Consider the following 18925-nt stretch of genomic DNA (forward strand, 5'->3'; position numbering starts at 1 on the left):
GATATCGCTTATTATCAAGAATTAAAGTAATATCGATAACAGATCGGAAATCTTCTAAACAAAAAGTCTTATACCTACTACACCTAACCTTCCTTTCCTTTTCTCGACTCATTGTCAACGGTATAGTAAGTTCAAGATAGGCAACTTCGAGGTTTTTTTGTAACCTTTTCGTTGAATTTTACCAGGCATGATCGTTGATCATTGCGAGAAATTTTTATAATGTTCGTTATGTTATAAATAAAGAGAGACCATGCTTCTAGAAGTGGAAGACGAGGCACGTGATTTTACAACGATATATAAAAAGGATTTCCCATCGAAGAAAGCTGGTAGACCAAAGGAATACAGGCCACAACCCGAGTACCCTCCGCCTTTGAATAATTTAAATGGCCCTTACAGGAAGTGTTTGAACACACAACGACAAAATGATGCTCTTACCTTAAACGAACAAACCGAGGATCCTCAACATGCTTTAAACAGAGTAAACAAGTAACAATATTTGGTATTAACGATTATTATACGAGCAATGCCTCGTAATAAATATTTTTGTACGATTTTGTTACAATGTTGGATTATAATTGAAAAGCGTTAAATTCTTTTAACGTAGCTTATTGTGCAGTTAAAGTACATCGCATGGATTTTCAAAGCACACTTTAAACATGTAACAGTGTTGATATAACTTTTAAATATTTAGATTCGCAAGAAATATCCGCATTTAAAAGAATTTCTTTCCGAAGTTGTACCAGATGAGGATCTAATCGAAAGAGAGGAGAACCAACTTAAACAAACTGTGTATCAAATGGATTATTCGAAAGGTTTTATTTTAAAAACGAAACTACAATTTCATTTACATACATATTTTAAAATGAAAATTTGATAACATTAGGAGATTATTCACCTCGTGCAAAAACATATGGAAAATGGAAAGACATTCGTTTAACGGAAGACTGGATCATATCGGAAACGACTCAAAGGAACTCCTACAGAAACCCATGGAAAATCGCAACGGAAGACTTGATACGGCTAAAGAAAGCAAAGAAACCTCCGGACAATTTAGTACCCAATAGAAAAGAAAGAGAAATTCTTCGTATAAGGTAAGAAGGCAAGACTGCGACAGTTCTGTTGCTATAGATAAATATTACTTATCCACTAGTAAATTCGTAGTAAATCCAATAAGGATTAAAATATCACGAGCAACGATTATCATCATTTGTCTTTTATAAAACTTTCGTACTTATACTTAACTTACTTACTTACTTACTTATACGTAATTTTATAGTAAAAAGAAAAAAAAAAAAAAGTAAGTATCTGTCATTAATTCTATTGGTTGTTACAATTTATTCTTTCTAGAACTGGTGATTCCGAATACGATGCAACGATAGCTGCTACCGGAAATCGAATAGTAAAAGAATGCTTGTTTGGTCCACCGTTACCAATTGAGCCACAAATATACACTAAAGGACCCGACAGTCCACCGTCTGAATGCTCGGAAATTCTGGCAGACAAGAAATTTGTACTTCCTTCTAACATAATCTAATCTTTTGCCTGATCTTTCCATTATCTACCATTTTCACCAGAAGAAAATTATCTTCGGTAGTCACTTATTAAAATTAAAGATAAGCTATTGGTGAAGGATTACGTTAATTAAATCATCAGACACGAATCATTACAAAACACAACCCATGTTGTTTTGCTTGTACATAGCCACTTTACAAATATATTATTTCCTATTTTCACTCGACTTAATTATTAATTTACAATAGTTCACATTCACGCTGAACACACAGTATCATATTTCACGTAAATCTTTCTCACATTACACTCGTACAAGTTATTTACAATTCTGTCCTACTTTAACACCATTTAACAAAATATTTATGTACGAAGGTGAAACATTTCATCTCTTTTTATTTTAATTTCTTTACGTCTGTAAAAAAAAAAAAAAAAAAAGGTGCTGTATCTTAATATGTGTTTCATTACATATTAAATGAAATTAATCATCATTATTTCCCCTTTTAAAAACTAACATTTGAACTTTCGAAAAATACCATTTTAATAATATGTAAGAGATATATTATATAGGAAAAAGTAAATAATAACCTAAATATTGCAGAATTATTACGATAATGTTATATTTATCTGCACATATACGTGGAAATAAAACAATTTTTTCAAAGTTTCGAATGTAAAGTCAATCATAAATGTAAAGCCGAATTAATTTTTTAATAAATTTTCAATGATTCCAACCATTCAGATAAATTACACGTTACATAGCCTCCCTTGTTCAGCCAAAACGGTTAACATTTCAAGATTAAACATGTTATTTACATAAGCCACTGCAAAAAATATAAGTAACTTCTTATAATATATTCTTAACAATTAACTATATTCCATAAAGCTTTTTATCAGATTAAATTAATTGTACTCGCACGTAAAATTGTACAAAGAGTCTTATCGACGTACACGCTTTTTGTATTTTGTTCATTCATCGTTATAATGGAAGCTATGATTAATTCATTTATAAAATCTAATCTAAAAATAGTACCCAGCACGTAACAATAAATTATATAGCTCAGTCTCTCCATTGAATGTGGCGATATGATCTGTAGAAAAATCTACACGTTTTGAAATTATAAATTTGATATGTAACACTGCAAGCATTTTTTATGTACGCAAAGTACTACCAAATATCTTTCATCAATTTCGTTATATAATGAAAGTTGATCTAATTTTGAATCCAATTTTCCGTTATACCGTTATATATAATACTAGTAGCAATAGTGTTAACCAAATCTGTGTTAGACTACGCACAAATTAAAAAAATATAAGTAAACCTTTTCGTAGTATATACAGTTTTGATGATTCTTCACAGCATCTTGTTTTCAGAAACTGTTTGCATTATATCTCGCACCAAGTTGATTATTTACAAATTATATTTTTGGAGATTAATGCAAACATATGTAGAATGTCGTCACTAACACATTTATCGTTTTTGACTGATTAATTGTTCACGCATCACCTCAACTTCTAGTTTAAACATTTATTTACATCAAGCAGTTGTTCGAGGTAACAATATCATCTTGAGAAATCATTTCCTGAAGGGGAATACCTTGTTTCTGTAACAAATGTCCAGACTTAAACTTACTTCAAAATTTTTGTACTTCATTCGGAAAAACATTTATATTTACTTCAATGACAATCGTCGATGCCATATTATCTGTGTCGTGATATTGTACACCTACATTTGCTGCTGTTATTGCTATAGTACGAACGGTATTGGTGCTGGTCGAAGTTGTGATGTGCTGGGTAATCATGGCGTTTTCGTTTGCTCTACTGGAACCATTACACTCTTATATGCGTAAAATAATGAATGAGACACTGTGTTTGTTTCGCATAAAGAAATATAATAAGAAACAGACATGTGTATATATATATAGAGACTTACTTTCGTTTCTTTACTTGACCGGAATGAAAACGACCGCCTTCGCCACGAATTCTATTCATTGCATGTCGATGACGGGATTCATGCAGGTATTTCTGTAAGGAAATGCTAATTTAATGTAAAATTCGTGAGCAACGAAACATATAATATGAAATTAACGATAACTAAACATATATTTACAGGTCTTTCTTTAGGTATCTTCCCCTCAGCCTCTAATTTAGCCCGTGCTTGACGACGTTTCAATATACGCCTATATTGCTTAGCATTTACATATAAAGGTTCTTCCTCAAAAACTTCAGCATTTGGCAATGCTACCCTTTGAAATTGCGTTTGTCCGCTATTTCCTGGTACCATCTGAAACATCAGAAACACCACGTATATTTAAGTGTCTCAACGATACCTAGTTCATATTAAACTAACTATATACTTAAATTTTGTGGTAAAGAAACAAAACAAAAAAAAAAAAAAAAAGAAAAAGAAAAAAAAGAAAAAAGAAAGAAAAAGAAAAAGGAAGAAGAAAAAAGAAATATAGACATTATGCTGTCCTTGTTGCTCCATAATCACTACAAGTCGGTATAATATATAATACACAGACTATGTAAGTGAAAGAGACACTTTAATAGTAATCACCATGAAAACATTTCCTGCCTGAGTCGCTGCTGCTGTAGGACTTGCTAAGGGTTGTACTGGTGTTGTGGTTGCTGCAGTAGTTGCCGGTTGCGACGTCGCTCCAGCAATTTGCATAAGATTCCCATTGATATTAATTACTACCCAAAAAATGTAAGATTAGTGTATAAATTTTGCGATTTAACAACTACATTAATCATATACTTTTATACCTGTTGGCTGTGCCTGCTGAACTTGACCCTCTAATTGTACCGGCTGATAAATGTATGTTTGTCCATCTGGAGTTTGAATGATTTGAGGTGTTTGTGGCTGTTGAATTACTATTTGTTGGCCTGTACTAGTTAAACTAGACACAGGAACAACTTGTATTTGTCCATTTGGTGCCGCCATTTGTATAGCTTGTGGCAACATCATTGCTTGACCTCCTTGGCCCATTTGAACGACCTGGACGGTTCCTCCGGCACTACCAACCACAACCGCCTGCCCTTCACCCAGTTGTTCCATTGTAAATTACTCCTATCGCTAAACAGAAGATATTGACCTTACAACAGGAGAAAGACAGAACACAGTTATATTGGAAAGTAAATTAATAGAAAGCTAAGTATAAATTCTCCGATGGAAAAAGATAGGTTTAATGCGACAAAGATGACTGCATGCATGTATGTACATACATAAAGACAAAATTTGTGTATACACGTGAACTCGTATATACGAAAGTTCCATGAATCATGCAGGGGAACTTTCGTGTTTGTTGTATCAAACTGAAGATAAATAAATGGAATGCGTAGAAAGGTTAGAATCTCGATGATTTCTTTCGTTCTGTCGGGCATAATTTTGTCTCGTACGCATTGATAAAGATCGCCAACGTGGCGAACACATTGAGGTCTAAAGAGCCCACGTGCAGAATGTTAGATACGTAGGAAAGAGAATCGAGGCCAGCCAGCAATCATCACCTTCTGTCGGGCAGAAATCGGTTCCGAAGGATATTGCATCCTGTTCTCGGTGGCATGATTAACGTCGTATTTTCGTGATCCTTAACACGCAGCGAACGTCGACGTACGAAACGAAGACCAAGTCTGCTGGATGGTATTCGGAATGCATGGAACGACGCGAATTTCGGACGAGAAACGCTCGTCTCGACAAACATGGCCGTGCACAAAGACTTTTTCAAGCACAAGAAGACACGGGTTCGCAATTGGAACAAGTCACAAAACGAAAACGCGGTTAATCGTACAACGATGCGCGGTCGTACGCGTACCCCGTTGATGTTTGATAATTTGTGGACTTACATTGGATATTTTCGTGGGCACTTTCCCAATGATTGGTCGGCAAATTGAGGACCAATGGTCGGCGATAGAGAGTCCTCGGCTCTTGTGTATTGGTGGTACTGAACGGGGGGACCTGCCAGTCCGATAGCAGCCCGATGCCAGACCGGTCGATGCCCCTCCGCGCCTCGACGCGCCCAACCAATCTACTGGCTTGACTTATCCCCACCACCTACTTCCCGCGCTCTCATCAAACTTCGCGCGTTCCTAACAGCTCATTTCCCGCTTCCTTTTAAATCGATTTACCGATGTACTATCCGTAGTGATCACTTCTCCACATTTTTATTAGTCCCGTGTTCATTATTATTCCCGAGTAAAATTTCATAACGAATTACGTAATTCAATCCTACGATATTTAAAAATAAATACTCTATATACTGAATAATTCTGTCCAAAGTCGAAGTTTCTTATTCTTGAAATAGTATTAGAGTAGTAGAATAGTATTCAATGTGTTAAAGGTGGAGCATTTAAATACGAAAAGAAAGTATTTTTATAAATATATTTTACGAAATAATAAATAACCAATATTGACGGTCTTTATCCGTTGATTACAAATTAATTCTTACAATTTTCAATAAACAATTAGCTAATAATGTAACAACTGCGGCTTATACAACGTTTGTTTAATCATCGTTTATTGTTGACTGTAATTAAGTTTATTTAATATGACTTATTATTCACAAAACAATATATAATTACACAATTTATATTGTTTATTTATCATATCGCATATCAATTAATAAGAGATGATAGCGGAGTAATAACTATTATAATTTTAATAAAATATAAAATTAACAAATTTTGATGAACGAAATACATATAAGAAAAGTGGCAATGAGTAAAGAATATAATATTAGTAATAGTACTAATTTATATAAATATCACATGTGTATGTTTAAGTTAAGAGCTTCATCTCACTTGAAATTGTACATACTTTTCGCAACACTGTAGCAAATATAAAATAAAAACGAAATACGTACAATATAAAAGAGACAAAGATGTGCATGTTAATTAAAATATACACTTTAATATGAGTAACGAAATATATTCCAGTCGCGTTCGTGAATATTATTTGTTACTGAATCTACATATTAACTACCATGTTTCGTATAATGCCGTTTACGTATATGAAAATATTCTTAACGCTGATAGAACGTTAAAAGAAAAGTTACTTATTCGCTTTGTTAAAACTTAATTTTGCAAATTTTAATGCGAAAAATGATAAATTTATAATATATGATTGCGTTTATTAAATTATGACAAAATAGCCCTTTTATATTGTTTCTCGATATACATCTTAGTGGAGATTAATAACAGTGATTTTATCTTTTTACAGTATCGTATATAAATTATGGAAAAGCACTACCAAATTCAGCTTTTTCATTAAAGACTGGTCGTTTGGAAATATATTAACTTGTAACATCTTAAAACAATTTTGTATATTCAGAAAAACTGTCAAGCCATTTTAACATTTCGTTATTAAGAAGTAGTACCTGAACTTTTGTCTACATTACACCAGATTATAATGCTTCATCAATATTCAAATTCAAGTAAGATAGGATGGAGCTAAAGGTCAAGGGTATAAAAAGTCCCAAATTTATGATCTTCGTATGACAAAGACTCGCACAAACGCTCGTGAGCGAATGGCGACTCTGCAGTCCATCCCGCTAACGCTCGCTGTCTAAATAACATTATGCGATATTCAACCGACTGTTTACAAACAGGAGATTTAAAATTCGGGGCATTTTACCCGTTGGACGTTTAGCCTCACTCTATTCTAAAATCTGAAGTAAATTCAGATTAACTTATCGATAATTGATTTTGGAAAGATGTATGATGTTTTTAGTGTTGTGTAGTACAATGATTTCACTCAAGCAAGATGTAACCCTGCTGAGGAAATGCCAAAAGATCACGATAAAAAAGGAACTACTAAATCTTCCTTGTGTTCAACATTAACATCTTCTAATGCCGTCACAGCCTTATGGAGCATTTCTGTTATCTATAAATAAAAGCATATATAAAAATTAATAAATATTTAAATAATATAATGTTACGTTGCATATAATATATGTTTACCAGTCCATGATCTTCAGCATCAAGAGGTTCCGCTGCCAATATTTTTTCTGGGGCAGGAACATCTTTGAGTAAGCAAGATGTACTATCAGGTACTTTAATACCTCCAGCTTCTATACGTTTAGAATATGCACGCGATCTATCCATATATTCGTGCTGTTCTAAGTTATGTGAATCTAGTGCTCCAACATCTATCACATTACTGAAATTAAATATATCAACATAATAAATTGATCCTTATTATGATATTCTACCAAATAACTATAAAGAAAAAAAAAAAAAAGAAAAAGGCAACATAAACATAAGGACTAAGAAAGGCAGAAACAAACACTCACGCAGCTGTTTCATGTAAAATTCTATTTAATGCACTTTGTTCATCTGTTTTTTTGGGTGCTGAACTTGCGTATTGGTTAACATAATCATCACTGAAAGGAAAAGAAATGAAAAAGCTCTTGAACAACTTTTATCTATATCATATATAAATATACATATATATATATATATATACATATACAAAAAACACACCTGTGTACTCTAGGTATATTTGTGTTATTACTGACAGGATCTACCAACAAATGTGTCCTTTCATTTGCTTCCCCACTCTACAAAGATAAACAGATAAATTATATGTTTTAATTAATTTAAATTCTAGTCTTTGAATTTTATTTCAATTTTATAAATGTGAATCATATAAGAGTATAATATATATTTTGACTATTTCAGTGTTATATACGTAATCCGAATAAGTGAAATTGCGATAAAAGTTTATATGTATCCTTTAACATATTTAATGTTATATGATAAATTGAGCTTCCAAAACATCCCACTTGACTAAAATAATTTAATTTATTACCTGCGGGTCGCTGTCTTCTTTGCAAAAACTGTAACAACATCCCATACTTATAAATGAATTTTTAACACTTTATAACCAGTGACGTATTGCTACAACGTATTATTTTTAATCTTCATTCCTGTATACAATCAAATGAATCAGCTCTGGACGTGTCGATACTGCGCTTCAATCACTGTCCAGAAATGCAATATACTGCGAGAAGAGTGACAACTAAAGTGATTTATTGAGATGGATTTATGACTAAAAGAAACTGGCCAATTATACAAAGTGCAACGTGTGACAATCTTTTTAAACCAGATACGAAAACGCTAACAAAAAGGATATGGACATGCGAGATACACACCTTCCTCTGGTGGGATTTATAACGTACTAAATCGAATAACATAACCTTAAATATTCACAAGATAACGAGTGTACGAATTTATCGTATTACGTTGCTGTCTGAATTATTAACCATCAAAATATCAGACTTATCTTCTTACTATATAATATCATATAAGTTCTATATACAGATTTATACATGTATGTCATTCAACAAAATAGTATACTAAAATAGAAAAGGAAATGATCTTTCAACTTTCTATATAAATAACACATATTCATTTCCAATTTTTTCTTAGACATTAATAAAAACCGTTGAATTATATTTTTCTAAATTAGTAATATAATGATAATACTATATATATCTTTAAATCTTATAAAATCGGTATTGTAACTGGTAACTGAATAGTATTAAGGAAATTTTAATTAAAAAATACATCTACATCATGGCAAGTATCAAGGTGTGTTCATTTTTACATTTTAATTCATTGATGTATCGTATATATGTATTTAAATATAACAATATCTTTAATACGTAGTTTTATTTCCAGGAATTACCAGAATTAGAAGTCTTTAAAACAGTATTATTCCACTGTATGGTGATAATAGCCTTACCTGTATTTTCATTTTTTGCTAGCAAGATTTTTATTTTTGATGGTATGGAAGCAAACAATGCTATTAGAATGTTTAACTTTTTTACATACATTTAAAAAATTATATTTTGTTGATGATATCTAATAAAATTATATATATTAATTTAATATTTAGGAAAAGTATTCAAGAATAATATAGTTTAACATAAACATGAATAGTAAATAATTTTTGAGAATATTTGAGAATATTTTTTGCATATTTTTAAATCTAATAGCCAATATTTTATACCTTTTATGTACAAACTTTATGAATTGAAATGTTACATATACATAAATTACTTAATACAGTACATCACAATATATACTTTTGATTATTACGTTAGTATATACCCATGATATACACATATTTACGAATATAATTTTGACATTGTATCAATATTTTAAACAAATTTTTATACATTTTAGGATTATTGGGGCTCGATCAGGTGCCAAGCAACGTGTATTCAGCTGGAGTTGCGATCCTTGTCTTACACGTAGCTTTGGGCGCTTTTATATATCGCGCATACTTCGATGATCAATCGAAGACACAGACGAAACGAGATTAATCATTTTTTTTTTTTTTTTTTTTTTTTTTGTATTTGAAACACATATATGATTAAGTACACTTTTTTGATAACACATTTATTCGCGTATAGTCATTGGAAAAAAAAACATGTTACATTGTATTGCGTTACATTCTGCAATTGCATACTTTTTTGTTAATGTTTCGATATTTTTCTCCTATTTCTTTTTTTTCTTTTTTTTTTTTTTTTTTTTTTGTGTTTAATGATGTGAAATTGCATGAAGGACGAATATAACTGTACTTGTACCAATTAATGAAACGTAATTATTAAATAAAAAGAAGCAGTGACATTCCCACACAATATTTGCATATTGTACAGCACAAAAACTTTACAATATACATATATCTATATGGAATATAATTCCATTACATATATTTTGCTTTTACATTTGAGAAACCTTGTAGTAGATTAGTTTATAATTTCTAGTGCCTCACTCAATAAATCACATCAGATGCATAAATTAATCGTAGTGCACTTTACCGATCACAGTACTAGATTAGGGGCGAATTTATAATCCTTTGTAGTATTTAGGCTGATAATTTCGAAATAGCTACTTAAAAAGATACAAATACGAATTTTTAGAAAGGGGAATAAAATACAGAAGATTATTACAAAATTTCAGTACAAATCCGCCCCTAATAACACTAAATAGCAGTGTCATGTACTTTATTTCTACCTTTAAGGAGGAATAAATAACAAAACAAATCGTGATCAATATACAATGCAACACAATATACCACTGATTCCCTTCTAGTACCAATGAACAGTACCGTTGCAACAACTATAAAAAAAAAGATATTTATCGAATTAATTAGAACACAATTTGAAAGGCAAAATATTTTACTTTTATGAAAAACTATGAATTATGTACAATATACCTAACTATAATTTCATTTCTCGTAATTTCATGTCATCAAAGCTTTGACAATGTTGAAATATCATAAAATATACACGATTCAAGTTAGCAGCCCTTTCAAACATACAAAGCTGTAAGCAAATCCTAGAACAAGCTTAATAAACTTCTTTAATGAAATATTAATTTATTTAAGTATCTTAAATGCAACAAAAGTTTGTGTGACAGAATATTTTGCTGTCGGCCTAGGAAGTGTTGGAATGAATGCTTATTGTAATTAAATACATAAAATCGCCTGCGATATTAACTACTTCACAATTTAATTTAGTGTACATTAGCTCTAACTTAATACTTGTTCTATACATTATAGGACACAATGTATTAAATCTTACTGGCAATGAAATCAGGGATCTCTTTAGAGTATTCCACTGATAAAAATTTTGTTATGCTTTCCTAAAAGCATATTAAAGCTTGAAGAATTTTGTAATTACATTACAAAAATAATATTCCTGTAACGTTCTAAGAAATAAGAAGCTCGTTACAACTATCGTGTACTTTTAACTTAATCGATTATTTTTCATAAACGAATGCAGTGGATACATATACACGTGTCAAAAAAGAAAATTTTTTATACGTTTTTATCAATATAAAACGAAATTTAAAAATGTCAGCGCCTATCTTTATTTATTCAATGTTCACCTCTATTTTTATAGAAATTTACTTGAATGAAATAATTTTATAATGATATATTAGTTAAATTAATTGAACGTAAAATATACATACAACTTTGTTTAAGTGATTTATAGAAAAAAAATTCTTCAAATTTCAATATACTTAGATTAATGATAGTTGTTCTTAAATAGGTTAACTTATCAATAAATTGCAAACTTAGCAATAAATTGTGATGGGTAAAGAAAAGAAAAAAAACAATCGCATCTGCTAACTAAGAACATATCAGGCGCTTTTGTGACATGATAAAAATGACTTGTGTAATGACATATTTTCGTTATTTTAATCATGGTAGATTTAATAATATTAAACACACATAAAATTGGATGACCGTTACTCAACATCCATTTTCTCTTCCTGGTGTTGTTGTTGTTGATTGGTTTGAGAGTGGGCATCGCCTTGACTATTTTGATTATTTTTTTGATGAGCTTCAGAAGCTTTGTCTTTAGGTTTCTCCTCTTTTGGTGGATCGACTTTAGGTTTTGGTTTATTTAAAATTGGTACTACGACACTATCCAGTGACTGTTAAAACACAAAGAGAATATGTAAAAGGCAATATGTATAAACGTATCAGTTATACATTAAATTAGATATATGCTTCAAATACCTGTTTCTCTGCACGAATTTGAGCTACAGTAACTGGCGGTTGTTGTGTGCGAGGTGTACTGGCAAGAAGCATGCGTTTCTCTTCTAGCCACGTCCATTTTTCTTGCACTGCTTTTTCAACCTTCTTTACCTCTTCTTCCGTTAGGTGGGAATACTTATCATCCTTTCCATTGGATGATCTAATGAGATCTATCCCTTTTTTAGCAAGTTGCAAAGCTCCTGCTAATTCATCAAGAGCGTAGCCTCTGCCTTCAAATTCTATTCGTCTTTCTTTAATTGGTTCACCTTGTGACTAACATAAAACATACAATTTTCAATTTTGAAACGAAAATGTTTATTCAGTATCTAATAAAAAGTATAAATGTAACTTACCTTAAGGCGTGTTAACCGTTCTGAATAAACTTGTCGCTGGCAATCTTCACCTTCTTCGTACAGCCAATTTTCAGTTTCATCTAATGTACAATAAAGCGTTTCTTTGTCATCTTCCGTAATAAATGTGGACAATTGATCCTCCTCCGACAGCTTAGCACGTAAATCGTAAACATATTCTTCTAATGCGTTACGGGCATCAACGCGTTCCTTTTCCTGTTTATCTTCAGCGATCATCTTGGACTTTGATGTAAATACATATATTAATATAGAATGAGTATACGTATTATAAAAAATGTACTAACAATGAATTAAATAAACGTAATGAACATAATTTACCTCTTTTTCCAATGCGGTGTCTAAATCACGCTGAGAAAGTCCGTATTCACACATATCCACCGGTAAATCAATGGTACGAATAGGAATTTTCTTTTTACCCTTACTTTCGTCATTTTTATCGTCTCCCTTCAAAAATAATAAGATATCCAAATGAAATATTTTTATCTATCTATACATATCTACAATAAAATTTACATTAAAATAAAATTTATTTTTTTATTATTATAAATACTAACGAAAGAAATACATATAAAACATTCTATGTTAATTCTTTTATCCAGCATTCTTAAGAATATTAAAAATGATTCCTTATTCTTAATGTAATAATTCGTAATCACACACGATAGATAAAATAAACATAATAATGTCATAATAAAACTGAAACGTTTTAAACCAAGGCACACAAACTGGAAGTCAGGTGATGATAGAAATGAGTAGAGGATAAAGAGGGGCATTATACTTATGCGAGCAGTTTTCAATTCGTCTTACTTCAACTTCAAGATATATTATGTGGTTATATAGAGAAGAACATTTACATAAAATATGCGAATCGAAAACCGAACCGCATTGCCTGCCTTCACAATTTTAGCACATTGATAGCTATTGCATTATAAAAAGTTACTGTCTCTTTTCCTTCTGCGACCCAGTAGAAAAGTAACTGAGCAAAGACAGACAGCACGGCGTGACACAGCTGTATCTTGGACCCATATGCATCAATAACACTTTGCACGAGATTATAATATGCATATGTTTATATCGATAATCGTTTTCAAATTAAATATTCTGACTGCGTTACTTTCTCTTATACGTTGCTATTATTAACCGAGTTTGCAGAAGAAATCGACACAGACTTAAAACCTTTGAGTACAACTAAATATCATGCACTAAAGAAACTACGATGTGTAGGAAACTTCTAGGTCATAAATAATTTATATTAGATATACACGAATCAATAGAATTTGATTAATTTATCAATGTATTCGAAATATTAAATAAGTATAGAGACATATCACAAGCAATTGCATTGCAAACGAACCTAACATTTTCAGATCTTAGTTCTTTTAGAATGATAAAATGTGCTTAAGAAAATGTTTTTTTTTTTTTTTTTTCTTTTCTTCTTCATTGAGACAGTGAATAGTATAACATATATAATACGTAGCACGCGATTTTCATATCATGCAGGACATTTCATTTTATGATTACAATGATCTTATAACAAGTAATTGACGATGCTGACGTGATGAAAGAAATAAAAGTCTTATGCCACTTTTACACGCGACAAGCTATTCGCGTAACCATCGATGACTTATAATAATAGAACAACCTAAGCAAAAGTCATAAATTATTGCACATGTTTCAGTTAACATATGGGTCCAAGTAATGATAGTGTGTCGCGTACCGAGCTGAGCCAAGAGAGAATCCTGGAGGAGTAGGAAGGGGCAGAACCCCCCGCACCTCTTCCACCATCATCAGCATCTGAGTTCCGTCGCGTTTTATCCATGCTCACCTAAACCACAATAAACTCACATAGTCATGCATCAGACATTCAAAGCATGAATGAATACTGTGTTCTTCTACAAAAGTTTATACCAAAGAATGAATTTAATGAGTTTCCATCTAATTTACACTTCATTGTAGTATAATTGTTGTTTATGCAATGAACCTTTCTTTTTTTTTTCTTTTTTTTCTTTTCTCTCTTTTTTTTTTTTTTTAAGTATTATTTTATTGGACATACCATTATTATTTAGCTCAACAAACAGTGTTAGGTAAACCTAATCCCAAGTTAATATAATTTTATGAATGTATTACAAAGTAAATGTTATACTAAATGTTAATATTATTACACATAAGTTGATAAAAAAAAAACGACCTTGAATACATATAATTTGAATGAAAGGTGAAGTAACAATGAATATACATACTTCAGGTGCTGGTGGTTCATTTGCCTGTGCTTCTTGATCAGATTTATCTTTCCTGTCTTGCTGCTGATCAACGTCCATGTTATTTTGCTGTTGCTGCTGTTGCTGTTTCTCTTCTTCTTCTTTTTCTTGTTGTGTGAGTTCACGTTTCTCGATCAATGAAGCCGATACAATAGTAAGAATTCCGTTCAAGTTTATCCTTACTTTTACTTTTACTTTCGACAATTCACCTTCCGGCGTTGGCTTTACATTCTTTATTGTGTATGTACCTGTAAAAATGTTGTTTATATAGTAAGGTACTATTAAGTAATAAGAAAGAATTATTAAATAATAAAAAGAATTAAATGCTTACCAACATGGGTTCGAGGATATGATGCTAATGGCATAGTATAACTTGCAGTGAGTGTAAATGGATTTGATCGATAAAATGTCAACGTTTTCGAGAATGGTACAGAATGATTGTGTCCAAAGATCTCCATTTCACTAAAATAATAGCACGAAAATCAGAAAAATGTGTCCTTCTTTAAATATCCTTAATATTATACATAAAATGCGAATATTAATGTACCCGTCTTCCCCTTGAGTAGGATCCCACGTTAATTTCAAGGGATACGGTTGAATATCAGTTACCGAGAAGTCACGAACTCTAACAGCGGGACTCAACATCGCGCATTGAAGTGCGCATCCTCGTGAAACCGCCTCATCTTGATTTAATGTCGTAGATACAGTACGACCAAACACTTCTTCAACCAACCGTTTGATAGCAGGAACACGACTGGAACCACCCGCTAATTCAACTGAATGAATGTCTTCTAACTTTAATTCTACAAAAGGTATTGCAGATTAATATATAATTAATGGAAAATATATTTTATGCAAAATTAAACTACATGTGCAACAACATTAAATGCAAAATAAAACATACTAGAATCTTCGAGGCATCGACGTAAAGTCGATTCAACGCGTTTAAATAAGTGTGCACACATTGCTTCCATATCTGCTCGTTTCATTTCACCATGCACATCTTTCTCATCCATAAAACATTCAATATTAAGAGGAAGCATCGTTGAATTGGCTGACATTTGTTTTTTCAATTTCTCTACTTCCGCTAGTAGTCTTATATATGCGCGTGGATTGTTATGCGCATCAATATTATAACGTGACTGAAATTCCTTACAAAAATGTTCTGCTAAAATAGAATCTATATTCCTTCCACCCAATTGACTATCAAAAGTACTAGCTATCATCTAGAAATAAAATATAACATTTATATATGTACGATTATTTCATATTAATTTTATTGTTTTTGCAAGTATATAACTATTAATACCAGTTAAGATAATTACTACTAAGATAATTAAACTCATTACATACCTTTAGTTTTCCTTTGTGGAATGCGCAAATGCTTACTTGTAAGCTTGCATAGCCACAATCAACAAAGACTACATTTCTCGGAGGTGCATCAGGTGCTGGTAAATCTTGCTTATAGATGCCATAGCACAAAGCAGTAGCTGTTGTTTCGTTAAATAATCTAAGAACATTTAAACCAGCAATTCGTGCAGCATCAAGCAATGCCTGACGTTCAGCTTGTGTGTAATATGATGGAACAGAAATAACGCAGTCATTAACAACAGTTTGAAGTGCAGATTCAGATATATCTTTTAATTTTGTAAATAACATCGCAGTTATTTGCTCGGGTGAGAAAATGTGTTCCTCTCCCAAATATTGTACCTAAAATTTAGAAATAAGTATAAATACCTTTACTTTGTACTTGTTACATAATTACTTTTATCATTATAGTTTTTATTGTACAAATTATATATGACATGATTCATCATGTTTTAACTGCTCTAAAGAGATATAAATAAGATATGAGTCCCTATAAATGTGAGAAATCTGGCACAATGCCCAGATTGAATCTAAGTAACATCTAATATCACATTAGATAATTAAAAAAGATCATATTATTTTCCCATAACATTTTTACATGTAAAATACAATAATTATTACAATTTTATAAAATAGCTATATATATGTTATAAAATATTAATAATATAACCATAAATCATTAAATTTTATTGCTGAGATATAATAGAAAAGATATAATTCCATATCTAAAAACAACTTACATGTATACCAATACCTCCATCTGACTGATGAGTTACCTTAAAAGGTAATGTCTGAAGCTCTCTTTGTACCTGTGGGTCATTATATTTTCTACCCAATAGTCTTTTAAATCCATGAATGGTATTTTTCATATTGGTCACCATCTGATTCTTAGCAGCTACACCAAGAATTCGATTTTTCCCACTGAATGCTACACATGATCTAAAATCAATATTTATGTAAATACAAATTTCACCTACCATGGCATGTATAAAATTCACATTATATTGAACAAGCATGTGTACATCATACAATATTATATATAATTTCTAGAATAATCTAATAATCCTGAAAGTCTGCTTTTCATACTGAAGTATATATATATATGTTAAAGAACACAAAAATCTTGAACTTTCAATTTATTAATTCTCTCAGTAAAAAATCTAATAAAATATTGTAGATTATAAAATTATGAGAGGAGAAATTAATAATAAAACACCTATTTACATGCATGAAAAATATCAGCTTTTTTGTCATTTTAAAAACGTAAATCTTAATAACATGACATTTATATAAGAACAGAATTAATAAAAATAAATTATATTTAACGTTCTAACAATTAATAATGAAAATATTAAATTATTACATACACTTTAATATCTATATTTTTTACAAATATTTCTTTTTCATATTTTAAACATTTTATTAATATAGATAAAATATTAGATAAAAAAAAATATATATATATAACAAATATCATAAAAATTTATTTACGTAATAATACGATTATCAAATACTATCGATCTACATACGAGTAATACATATAAATTCGTCGCGTTCAGATATAATTTTCGATAACTCAAACGTAAAAAAAAATAACAATTCGTATACATTTTGTACACAAAGAGACTGGGAATGTAATAGTAGTAGTAGTAGAGTAAGTAGTAACGTCACGTCTTATTCATTACATTTATTCTGACTTAAATCGATTGTTGATTCCGTTTTACATGACTACGCCAAATTCAAATAAAGAAAAAATTTCTCGTGGACCATAACTACACGTTATGGACTTTTTTGTACTTCTTAGTCATGTGAAAGTAAGCGTGTATGCTTAAGTAGATAAAACGATTTGAACATAAATGGCAATGATCGAATACTGCATCATCTACTTTACATATTACTTGTACAGAAATGAATTATGTATTACTACTTTTAAATTGTTCTACTATTTTTACGTAAAATTTTCACGTAAATCAGCAAAACAAGAGAAATACTTGGAGATACCGGGTGAGCACCGGTATCTTTCTACAAAAGAGAAAAAATTAGGTATCGATTATTATAATAAAAGAAACTTACGGTGTATTTCGAAGACTGTAATCATTAGTTATAGTTTCAATGCCTCCCGCCCGTGCTACAGCCACATAACAGCTTTCGTTACCAAAGTCAATTCCGATCACGGACATAGCAGCCATGGCTGAGACTGGGTACGACGTTTTCTTTACGACAATGAATAATACTATCTTACGTAAATCAAAGATTAAACGTTGATCTTGGACAAGGATTGACGAGTGATTGATAGTCGTTTAGATATCGCGTTAATAATTATCGTGTACGGTGGATAAATTCTCGCTCTACACTCACGCAATAGTCTGAATGAAATGCTCTCCGCACGGTAACTGTGATTACTTCTTTCTGCTAACTTCTGCTGAAAATTCACCAATCATGGCGCTGCGGTATACGATTCCTATTGGTCAGTCGGCTGCTCTGGAACATTCTGGAATTATGCGCCATTGGAATTTTCCTCTTAGGCATCGTCAGTTTCATTTCTCGAAGGATCGAAAATAATGGATCGATACACTACATTATTTTGCTACAAATTACCATGTCTATATACAAATAATCGATTAGACGAAATTATACTATTACATTTCCTTTCTCCCCGCGTATCGTTTCTCGCAAATTTTGAATTTATATATAGCAAATTTTGCGCACGAGTATGATTGGTTTGCACGACGGTATGCCTGTTGTGAAACAAATTTTGAATTACTGTAATTGAATATGTTAAACAACGTCATTTTACAAATTTTTACACTGTTACAATTTTTTGATTATAGTAAGGTTATATGTGGAACTAATGAGTGATATATATA

At 31.1% G+C, this 18925-nt stretch overlaps 5 protein-coding genes across 10 annotated transcripts; 2 read left to right on the forward strand and 3 right to left on the reverse strand.

Annotated features, from left to right (window-relative positions):
• Positions 1-250: 250 nt before the first annotated feature.
• On the forward strand, positions 251-1918 carry LOC126918183 (uncharacterized). The gene is made up of 4 exons (XM_050725817.1): positions 251-478; positions 692-812; positions 884-1091; positions 1348-1918. The coding sequence occupies exons 1-4, from the start codon at positions 251-253 to the stop codon at positions 1532-1534; spliced, it is 744 nt and encodes a 247-aa protein (XP_050581774.1). The 3' UTR covers positions 1535-1918.
• LOC126918837 (nuclear transcription factor Y subunit alpha) lies at positions 1661-5521 on the reverse strand. 4 transcript variants are annotated; one of them, XM_050727263.1, is made up of 7 exons: positions 5356-5521; positions 4279-4588; positions 4088-4206; positions 3620-3793; positions 3443-3534; positions 3186-3330; positions 1661-3113 (listed from the first exon to the last, which is right to left on the reverse strand). In XM_050727263.1, the coding sequence occupies exons 2-7, from the start codon at positions 4568-4570 to the stop codon at positions 3042-3044; spliced, it is 894 nt and encodes a 297-aa protein (XP_050583220.1). In that variant the 5' UTR covers positions 4571-4588; positions 5356-5521; the 3' UTR covers positions 1661-3041. The 4 variants fall into 4 exon arrangements, with proteins under 4 accessions (XP_050583220.1, XP_050583219.1, XP_050583217.1 ...); XM_050727262.1 differs by having other exon boundaries at positions 3186-3327; positions 4070-4206; XM_050727260.1 differs by having other exon boundaries at positions 4070-4206.
• Positions 5522-5875: 354 nt separating this feature from the next.
• LOC126918838 (ragulator complex protein LAMTOR1) lies at positions 5876-8467 on the reverse strand. Its single transcript, XM_050727264.1, has 5 exons — positions 8318-8467; positions 7990-8066; positions 7800-7889; positions 7468-7666; positions 5876-7390 (listed from the first exon to the last, which is right to left on the reverse strand). The coding sequence occupies exons 1-5, from the start codon at positions 8360-8362 to the stop codon at positions 7301-7303; spliced, it is 501 nt and encodes a 166-aa protein (XP_050583221.1). The 5' UTR covers positions 8363-8467; the 3' UTR covers positions 5876-7300.
• Positions 8468-8702: 235 nt separating this feature from the next.
• LOC126918839 (vacuolar ATPase assembly integral membrane protein VMA21 homolog) lies at positions 8703-10154 on the forward strand. Of its 2 annotated transcripts, XM_050727266.1 has the most exons (4): positions 8703-8839; positions 8938-9099; positions 9190-9295; positions 9697-10154. In XM_050727266.1, exons 2-4 carry the CDS (start codon positions 9085-9087, stop codon positions 9834-9836), a joined length of 261 nt encoding a protein of 86 aa, XP_050583223.1. In that variant the 5' UTR covers positions 8703-8839; positions 8938-9084; the 3' UTR covers positions 9837-10154. The 2 variants fall into 2 exon arrangements, with proteins under 2 accessions (XP_050583223.1, XP_050583222.1); XM_050727265.1 differs by lacking the exon at positions 8703-8839 and having other exon boundaries at positions 8906-9099.
• Positions 10015-18485, reverse strand: LOC126918832 (heat shock 70 kDa protein 4). 2 transcript variants are annotated; one of them, XM_050727252.1, is made up of 12 exons: positions 18132-18485; positions 16799-16997; positions 16044-16400; positions 15595-15916; positions 15238-15493; positions 15022-15152; positions 14673-14938; positions 14150-14257; positions 12751-12876; positions 12415-12654; positions 12044-12334; positions 10015-11958 (listed from the first exon to the last, which is right to left on the reverse strand). In XM_050727252.1, the coding sequence occupies exons 1-12, from the start codon at positions 18245-18247 to the stop codon at positions 11770-11772; spliced, it is 2601 nt and encodes an 866-aa protein (XP_050583209.1). In that variant the 5' UTR covers positions 18248-18485; the 3' UTR covers positions 10015-11769. The 2 variants fall into 2 exon arrangements, with proteins under 2 accessions (XP_050583209.1, XP_050583210.1); XM_050727253.1 differs by lacking the exon at positions 14150-14257 and having other exon boundaries at positions 18132-18483.
• Positions 18486-18925: the final 440 nt, after the last annotated feature.

The sequence above is a fragment of the Bombus affinis genome, chromosome 7 (genome assembly GCF_024516045.1).
Source record: "Bombus affinis isolate iyBomAffi1 chromosome 7, iyBomAffi1.2, whole genome shotgun sequence".
Lineage (NCBI taxonomy): Eukaryota > Metazoa > Arthropoda > Insecta > Hymenoptera > Apidae > Bombus > Bombus affinis.